We start from the raw sequence: 10,425 nt of genomic DNA, 5'->3' as shown, positions 1-10,425 counted from the left end.
GATGGAGTTGTTGGCGGAGCTGTTGATGGAGTTGTTGATGGAGTTGTTGATGGAGTTGTTCGCGGAGCTGTTGATGGAGTTGTTGGCGGAGTTGATGGAGTTGTTGATGGAGTTGTTGGCGGAGTTGATGGAGTTGTTGGCGGAGTTGTTGATGGAGTTGTTGGCGGAGTTGATGGAGTTGTTTATGGAGTTGTTGGCGGAGCTGTTGATGGAGTTGTTGATGGAGCTGTTGATGGAGTTGTTCGCGGAGCTGTTGATGGAGTTGTTGGCGGAGTTGATGGAGTTGTTGATGGAGTTGTTGGCGGAGTTGATGGAGTTGTTGATGGAGTTGTTGGCGGAGTTGTTGATGGAGTTGTTGGCGGAGTTGATGGAGTTGTTGATGGAGTTGTTGGCGGAGTTATTGGCGGAGTTGTTGATGGAGTTGTTGGCGGAGTTGTTGATGGAGTTGTTGATGGAGTTGTTGGAGTTGTTGATGGAGTTGTTGATGGAGTTGTTGGCGGAGTTGTTGGTGGAGTTGTTGGCGGAGCTGTTGATGGAGTTGTTGGCGAAGCTGTTGATGGAGTTGTTGGCGGAGTTGATGGAGTTGTTGATGGAGCTGTTGATGGAGTTGTTGATGGAGTTGTTGGCGGAGTTGTTGGCGGAGTTGATGGAGTTGTTGATGGAGTTGTTGGCGGAGTTGTTGGCGGAGTTGATGGAGTTGTTGATGGAGTTGTTGGCGGAGTTATTGGCGGAGTTGTTGATGGAGTTGTTGGCGGAGTTATTGGCGGAGTTGTTGATGGAGTTGTTGGCGGAGTTGTTGGCGGAGTTGATGGAGTTGTTGATGGAGTTGTTGGCGGAGTTATTGGCGGAGTTGTTGATGGAGTTGTTGGCGGAGTTGTTGATGGAGTTGTTGATGGAGTTGTTGGAGTTGTTGATGGAGTTGTTGATGGAGTTGTTGGCGGAGTTGTTGGTGGAGTTGTTGGCGGAGCTGTTGATGGAGTTGTTGGCGAAGCTGTTGATGGAGTTGTTGGCGGAGTTGATGGAGTTGTTGATGGAGCTGTTGATGGAGTTGTTGATGGAGTTGTTGGCGGAGTTGTTGGCGGAGTTGATGGAGTTGTTGATGGAGTTGTTGGCGGAGTTATTGGCGGAGTTGTTGATGGAGTTGTTGGCGGAGTTGTTGGCGGAGTTGATGGAGTTGTTGATGGAGTTGTTGGCGGAGTTATTGGCGGAGTTGTTGATGGAGTTGTTGGCGGAGTTGTTGGCGGAGTTGATGGAGTTGTTGATGGAGCTGTTGATGGAGTTGTTGATGGAGTTGTTGGCGGAGTTGTTGGCGGAGTTGATGGAGTTGTTGATGGAGTTGTTGGCGGAGTTATTGGCGGAGTTGTTGATGGAGTTGTTGGCGGAGTTGTTGGCGGAGTTGATGGAGTTGTTGATGGAGTTGTTGGCGGAGTTATTGGCGGAGTTGTTGATGGAGTTGTTGGCGGAGTTGTTGGCGGAGTTGATGGAGTTGTTGATGGAGCTGTTGATGGAGTTGTTGATGGAGTTGTTGGCGGAGTTGTTGGCGGAGTTGATGGAGTTGTTGATGGAGTTGTTGGCGGAGTTATTGGCGGAGTTGTTGATGGAGTTGTTGGCGGAGTTGTTGGCGGAGTTGATGGAGTTGTTGATGGAGTTGTTGGCGGAGTTGTTGGCGGAGTTGATGGAGTTGTTGATGGAGTTGTTGGCGGAGTTATTGGCGGAGTTGTTGATGGAGTTGTTGGCGGAGTTATTGGCGGAGTTGTTGATGGAGTTGTTGGCGGAGCTGTTGATGGAGTTGTTGGCGGAGCTGTTGATGGAGTTGTTGGTGGAGTTGTTGGAGTTGTTGATGGAGTTGTTGATGGAGTTGTTGGTGGACTAGTTGGTGGAGTTGCGGTTAGTTTTCAGTAGAGTTTTACAGAATTCAGTTTGGAATTTTTCGCAGGATTGTTGTCCCAGATTTTGTCTTTGATTACTGGGCCCCATATTTGACTTGTGTATAGGAGCACTGGTGTGATTACTAAATGGTGGAGATTTAGTCAGATTGGAATGGGGATTGGTGTGGAGTTTGGATTTTATTGTGTAGAAGACTCTGCGTGCTTTATCTGCGAGCGATTGTACGGCCAGGTTAAAGCTCCCTGTGCTGCTGAGGGTTACACCGAGGCAAGTGTATGATGTTTTCTGTTGGAGTTGTGTGTTACCCAATGTGCAGTGATGTGTGTGTGTGTTTTGTTCGCTTTGTTTTTATTTAGGACATTGTGTTTGTGAGAGAATGTGAGAATGTGTGTATGAAGAACACTGTAGAACACTTTACCCAGACCACTGCTAATGCTAACGCCTCTGTAGTTTCTGGGGACAAATTTGTCACCGTTCTTCTTCATTTCTGATGCTTCAGGGTCGACAGGTTTCAATAAATCTGTGAAGTAGTTGTTCCAGATTGTTCCGTTTTGTACAGCTGTTTGTTCAGGTGATTTGTGCAGGTTTTTAGAGTTTGTTCAGGAGTATTTAAGGTTGTCGTGACCTGCAGTCTGTACTGTGTGTTTGTGCGCTCTTTAAGTTTTTTATCTGAGATTTTTTTAGCTGTTGTGTTGGGATCTCACACTCTCCAGCGAACCGTTCCTGTTTGGCTTTTGTTTTGGTTCTGGTTATATTTGTTCTGCTTGGATTAACCTTAGAGATTGTTAACAATGTTGTAAATATACGATTAATAACTTCAGTGGCTAAACTCATTCCAGGGCTGTGTTGTCGAAGTTAGGAGATATAGTCAAAATAGTCTAACATGTTTATGATAATGTTATTATCCATGTTTAATTGTAGGTTTTTATTTTGGATCGAGTCCATTGAGGTTTCGGGTCTAGCGGTACGAGTGTGTGGTGAGGAGGTGGTGTTTCTCTGTGACTGGTTCAGGTACAGTACAGACAAGTAGTGGTGTGTTAGCAGGGTTTAGGGTCTCACTGTGAGTCTGTTAATGAGGTTTGGGTTTAAGTCTGTGATGCAGTAGTCCACTGCACTACATCCTGACCTCCAGCAGTTTGTGAATCTGCCCACAGAGTCCTCTAGGATTCACCCGTTTACTATAAATGAACCTAGACTTTTACTAACAACTGTCTTCCGTTTTTATTTATTATTTTGTCACAACTGTTTCTTTGTGATTTGTCGTCCTGGTGGTGTATTGGAATGTTTTGGAAAACGTGTTTATCTCCCTTCAGATCAATCTCTTGGTCGATTCAAGCGTTTAGATCACAGCATAGTAAAACGTTTCTCTGCGTCTGAAACGGAGAGATCTCTGCTTCAGGGAGGGAAAGTCCTCGTTAGAACAGGGGGACAGGTGTAGTGGGATGTAACCTGCACACAGGTATACTGCTGCTTTAGTCTGAGCCGGATGCGTGATTCTCCTGTTTTGATCGGTGTGATGGAGTTTTTAAACTTTTCATGACACCATGTGATAATACCTCCTGATGCTAGTCCATATTTAATGTTGGGTTTGTTTATAAGGGGCAGTATGATCTCTATGTACTGAGGTGGACAGAGTGTCGGCATGGCAGCGTGGTTCCAGGTTTCCTGTAAGATGGCGATGTCCATGTTCCTCAGGCCCTGGACAAAGTCAGAAATTGTGCTCTTGTTTCCAAAGGCTGAGGAACACGGGCCATGGATGTTCCAGGAGCTTATTTTAAAAGAGGTCATTTAGGTAGTTAGGTGTGAAGATAGTGGATCGTAAACAAAGTATTTAAATAAAAGGAAAGGTATATCACAGAGAAAATAAAAGATTACGGAACAATATAACAGTAACAGCTTTAAAGTTAACTCTTATAATTATCACTATCCTTGCTATCCCAAGCTCTACATTTCAATTCCCAGCTGATAATAGCTATTAATAGTTCATAATAGTTATTATAATTATATTATCAATATTATATCATTGTAATACTATAATTATAAAAGTAGTTTTAATTAGTAGTGTAATATTAATAAATGTAGTTCCTTTGGGATGTATTAGCTGTAATCAGCAGACCTGTGTGAGCAGGTTGTCATATAGGGTGGTGAGAAGGTGAGTAATCTCTCCCAGTTCCTGTAATGTGGGCATGGTGGTGGTGGGTGGAGCAGGTGCTTGGTGGTGCGGGGTAGGGTGGGGTTTCTGTACCAGCTTGTACGTAGCTCGGGGATGGGTGTTTTGTTGTGCTGATGTCTGATCTGCCCTGGCAGTGGGTGGAGTCGAGATGGCAGTGGGCAGAGTTAGTGTGGCAGTGGGTGGAGTCTGGTTGGTCTGTGGATCCCAGCAGTGGGTTCCTCTTGTTGTTGTCTCCTGTTGTCCAGATGAAGAGGGATGTCTGTTTTTCTTTCTAAGGACACGTCTTTGTGAGCCTTGGGAAATGCTCTTGCTCCTTCCTGATTGAGGTGCAGTCCATCATACGGGTGCCAGAGGTGGATGGAGGTGTGGTGCACGTTGGGGAGTTGTGATCTCCATGTTGATTGGTGTATAACTGCAGGTGCTACGTTATTTCTGGGCAGTACGGTGGAGACGACGACTCTGGTGTTTGGGAATAGTCTGGACGTTCTTTCGGCGACTCTGCAGATTTCCCTGTCTGTTTTCTGGAGTAGAGAACGCAGCAGGTTGGTTCCACTGTGCACTATGATGTAATTGTGATTCCTCAGGCCATTTCTGTAGAAGCTCCGGTGCGTGGCCTGTGTGTCTGCATTTCAGCATGTGCACATCTTGACTTGGAAATAGTTGATTTGGTTTGATAAATTTGCCATTAGAGTCCATAAGTATGACTATTTTATTTTCACAGTCAGCTCTCTCTCTCTCTTTCTCTCTCTCTCACACACACACACACACACACACACACAGAACAAGAGTGTGTTCACACTTACAGGTATTTGTTATTCTCGTACACATCGTGCAGTTTGAGGACGTGCGGATGTTCGATTAGCTTCAGAATGGCGATCTCTCTCTCCACCTGCGCACGCGCACACACACACACACACACACACACAGAGTTGTGCAGAGTTAGATGTAATTTGAGGAGGCGTAAGAGGAACATTATTAATTAATATTAATTAGACACACAGTGATACTGAATATACTGAACCTCATCAACACCACAGTTACGGGTTTAAATCACTGAGGAGGCGGGAAATCTGATTCATTCTGCCGCTCTAATCATACACACCAGCAGATCAGACTTTTAATCTGATGTTTATTAATGCAAAACTAATGTATCTCAGTTCAAACTAATCTTTTTAACATTTCTAACATTCAGGTTCTAGTATTTATTGTGGGGATGTCACAAAAATCTCCTCACTGATTTAATGGATTATACGTGTGTGTGTGTGTGTGTCAGTGAGTGTGTGTGAGCAAGTGTATGCGTGTGTGTGTGTGTATGTGTGTGAGTGTGTGTGTGTAAGTGTGTGTGTGTGTGTGATTGTGAGTGAGTGTGTGTGTGATTGTGAGTGAGTATGTGTGTGTATGTGTGTGTGTGTGTGTGTCAGTGAGTGAGTGTGTGATTGTGTGTGTGTATGTGTGTGTGTGTGTGTGTCAGTGAGTGAGTGTGTGATTGTGTGTGTGTGTGTGTGTCAGTGTGTGTGTGTGAGTGAGTGAGTGTGTGATTGTGTGTGTGTGTGTGTGCGAGTGAGTGTGTGTGTGTGTGTGTGTGTGTGTGTGAGTGAGTGTGTGTGTTACCTTCATGAGGACAGACTCTGAGAGTTTCTCTCTGTTTACAATCTTTATAGCCACTTTCTGTCCTGTGATACAGTGGACACCCAGTTTCACCAAACCTGAACATAACACACACACACACACACACACACACACACACACACATTAATGTTAATGAGGAGCATGTTACTGTCCCTATGCTCTGACCTGTGACCTGACTCACACCTGAGTGGGAGGAGCTTAAAATACAACTGAGTGGGAGGAGCCTCACTCAAATCTGAGGGTCCACCTGGGGGCAGTGTGACATTTACTGAAACACAATTTACATGAAACAGACAGTGGAGCACAGTGAAGCGAGTATCTCCACCATGTCAGGTGTGTGGAGAGTAGAGGAGGTGTAACAATAATAATAACAACAATAATAATAATAATAATAATAATAATAATAATATCACTTGCTGTGCAGTAAGGAACTGGAACTGCGGCTAGCCATCATGAAACCTCAGCTGGAGATTGATTCTTAGGTGATTCTGTAGTAATGTGCATCCTACACTAGCTTACACCAGAATAAACCATCATTAAACATCATACCCCATCATACGCCATCATACCCCACCATACCCCACCATACGCCATCATAGGTCATCATACTCCACCATACGTCATCATACCCCACCATACTCCACCATACGTCATCATACCCCACCATACCCCACCATACGCCATCATAGGTCATCATACTCCACCATACGCCATCATACTCCACCATAAGCCATCATACGTAATCATATTCCACCATACGCCATCATACTCCACCATACGCCACCATACCCCACCATATGCCACCATACGCCATCATACTCCACCATACGCCCCCATACGCCATCATACTCCACCATATGCCATCATACGTCATCATACTCCACCATACGCCACCATACCCCACCATACGCCTCATACCCCACCATGCACCATAATAGGTCATCATACTCCACCATACGCCATCATACTCCACCATACGCCATCATACCCCACCATACGCCATCAAACGTCATCATACTCCACCATACGCCATCATACTCCACCATACGCCATCATACTGCACCTTACACCATCATACATCATCATACTCCACCATACGCCATCATACGTCATCATACTCCACCATACGCCATCATACCCCACCATACCCCACCATACGCCATCATATGTCATCATATGTCATCATACCCCACCATACACCACCATATGCCATCATACCCCACCATACCCCACCACACACCATCATACACCACCATACACCATCATACCAAACCATTCACCATCATATGCCATCATATGTCATCATATACTATCATACCCCACCATGCACCATCATTTGTCAACATACGTCATCATACCCCACCATTCACCATCATACATCATCATACTCCAACATACACCATCATACGTCATCATACTCCACCATACGCCACCATACGCCATCATACCCCACCATACGCCATCATACCCCACCATATGCCACCATACGTCATCATACTCCACCATAACCCACTATACGCCATCATACCCCACCATACGCCACCATTCACCATCATACGCCATCATATGTCATCAAACACTATCATACCCCAACATTCACCATCATATGTCATCATATGTCATCATACGCCACCACACCCCATCATACGCCAACATACCCCATCATACACCAAAATACCCCATCATACGCCACCATACCCCACCATACCCCATCATATGCCAACATACCCCATCAAACGCCACCATACCCCGTCATACGCCACCACACCCCGTCATACGCCACCACACCCCGTCATAGGCCACCACGCCCCATCATATGCCACCACACCCCATCATACACCAACATACCCCATCATACGCCAACATACCACATCATACGTCACCATACCCCATCATACGCCACCATACCCCATCATACACCAACATACCCCATCATATGCCACCATACCCCATCATACACTATATGAAGCACGATACACACCCATCATCCATAACATTAAAACCACCTGCCTAATACTGTGTACATCCCCCTTGTGCCGTCAAAACGATTCTGAGCATCGTGGCATGGACTCCACAAGACCTCTGAAGGTGTGCTGTGGTATCTGGCACCAAGACGTTAGCAGCAGATCCTTTAAGTCCTAAGGTGTGAGGTGGGGCCTCCGTGGATCAGACTTGTTTGTCCAGCACATCCCACACACGCTCGATCGGACTGAGTTCTGGGGAATTTGGAGGTCAAGTCAACACCTTAAACTCTTCGTCATGTTCCTCAAACAATGTTTGCAGTGTGTGAGGAGCATCATCCTGCTGAAAGAGACCACTGATATTAGGGAATACTGTTACCATGAAGGGGTGAACTCGGTCTGCAACAGTTTACGTAGGTGGTACGTGCTACAGTAACATCCACATGAAACCCAAGGTTTCCCAGCAGAACATCACCCAGAGCTTCTCACTTCCTCCACCAGCTCACCTTCTTCCCATAGTGCATCCTGGTGCCGTCTCTTCCCCAGTTAAGCCACGCACAAACACCATCATTGAGCCTTGGGAGCCCATGACTCTGTCGCCGGGTCACAGGTTCTCCTTCCTTGGACCACTTTTGGTAGGTACTAACCACTGTATACCAGGAACACCCCTCAACACCTGCTGTTTTGGAGACGCTCTGACCCAGTCGTCTAGCCATCACAATCTGGCCCTGGTCAGTCGCTCAGATCCTTACACTCGCCCATTTTTCCTGCTTCCAACACGTCAACTTCCAGAACCGACTGTTCACCTGCTGCCTAATAAATAAATAAACCCCACCCCTTTACAGGTGCCTCTGTAGCGAGATCATCAACGTTACTCATGTCACCTGTCAGTGGTTTTAATGTTCTGGCTGATCTGTGTACAGCTTTACTGTAAAACAGTTCAGTTCTGCTTTTAAACAGAAAAATAAAAACTACAAAAATGAATTACTTAAACTGAAAATAATAAAAATATATTAGATTAATATGTTTTAATAATACATAAAAAATTATTCAGTACAAAATTATAACCAGTTCAGCTTCATAATTTTTTAAATGTTAGATAATAAAAGATACGACGATACCTGTGATATCTCAGAACGTTATATTGTGATATAATTGATCACGATATGGATATTATATCATCGTATCACACAGTGATATCACGCCAATGCATTTTTCATGATGCTGTGGTGAAAAAGTAGGAAACAAACCAAAACCACGGTAACGACTTATTGTTAAATAATTCAGTCCGTACAGGATTGCACAGTTTTTTTGTGCTTTTTTTTGCAGAGAACTAAACGATTTTGTGAATTTGCAATCGCACGAAATTGTTCTGCGCGCTCTTTCGCTGTGATGTTTGTAGGTAAACGAGAGCTTTTAACTGTATTCGTGTTCGACGCACTTGAATCGAAGACGCCTTCGGCTGAATGCTGGTCGTGATGACGTCACGTGACGCGTCTCGGCCAGAATCTGCAGAAACTTAGAGAAAATCGGCAGCTCCTCCGACTATCACGGCATTTGCTTTGCGAAATCCAGGAGGGACTGAATAAGACAACGTTAAATAAATAAAACACTGCAGCGCATCGGCGAGACTCTTTATCTGTTACAGAAAGCGCTGGAATATTCTACACAACAAACTCGTTTAGCGGTTTATTAAAATAATAATAATAGTACAGTAGCTATAAATAAGGTATAAATCTCTGACCTCCTTTTCAACAACTGTTTTGTGGCATCATTATTCACAGTAATCGGTTACTTGGTTATGAGACACGCTACGGTTTGTTGCTGTTTTCTTCAAGCGGACTTCTTAAACATCTCTCCTGCTTCAGTAATTTACTAAAACGATGCAGATTTCACATAACACAGCAGAAAAAGCTAGTTTAGTGATGTCATCACCTATACCTGTACCGTTATTCACGACTAATTAAATGTAAAAATATAACCGTATGAGTGTGTATGAGAGAGTTTACCTGTCTGTTCTTCTTCTCCATGTTAATAATGACACACTAGTGTACTACTGTAACTGTATTTTAATATTAATAATAATAATAATAATAATAATAATAATAAAGTGTGATTTGTACCTGTCTGTCCTTTCCCCAGGGTCTTCTCCAGGCGATACGGCCCCACGTACTGCGCAGGGTGACTGCTGGACACCTCTTTACTGGACATGATGCTCACTAATGAACAGTTTTAATGAAGTGACCACAACAATTAAGGAATCACTGTCACTTCCGGTTCAGTGCGCGGCGCTGCGTCCTGCGTGATGACGTCACGCGCCTGTCCGACATTACAGCCGGGCTGCAGGTGATGGTGAGACCTGCTCTGCTCCTGCTCGCTCTCCAGCTGCCTTGTTGATGTGAACAGGGCTGAACAGTTCCCCGGGACGCTGTGGCTCCTGATCCGACCGGAAGATGAGTTCTGCCGCGGCTTTAGAACTGAAAGATGATCCAGGAGACAGTTTGTCTGACCGGAAGTCTGTGATGATGATGATGAAGGTGAAGATGAGGAGACAGACGTGATCATAAAAAAGCCGGAGAGGATTAATTTTTTTAATGAATGATGAACGGAGTGCTAGTTGCGGTAGGACAGGGATGACTCAGAGACCGGAAGTGACCCAGTTATTGACAGGATGATATGATAAAATAAATAAATAAATAAAAACAAATAAAAGCCTGTCATCTAATAAATAATAACATATCCATCTCTGACTCCTGGAAACGTTCCCCCTTTTTC

General features: G+C 44.7%; 1 protein-coding gene across 2 annotated transcripts in view; it reads right to left on the bottom strand.

The window, feature by feature from the left end:
* brsk1b (BR serine/threonine kinase 1b) overlaps positions 1-10,425 on the bottom strand; it is a 31,623-nt gene extending 21,198 nt beyond the window's left edge. For both annotated transcript variants that reach the window (XM_053619486.1, XM_053619478.1), the window contains exons 1-3: positions 9,774-10,425; positions 5,672-5,766; positions 4,864-4,949 (exon numbers count right to left, since the gene is read on the bottom strand). In XM_053619486.1, the coding sequence (XP_053475461.1) occupies positions 4,864-4,949; positions 5,672-5,766; positions 9,774-9,861 (269 nt within the window). In that variant the 5' untranslated portion in view covers positions 9,862-10,425. The remainder of the gene's footprint in view (positions 1-4,863; positions 4,950-5,671; positions 5,767-9,773) is intronic.

This window comes from Ictalurus furcatus, chromosome 2 (assembly GCF_023375685.1).
Source record: "Ictalurus furcatus strain D&B chromosome 2, Billie_1.0, whole genome shotgun sequence".
NCBI lineage: Eukaryota > Metazoa > Chordata > Actinopteri > Siluriformes > Ictaluridae > Ictalurus > Ictalurus furcatus.
This window is presented reverse-complemented; position numbering and strand designations above follow the sequence as displayed.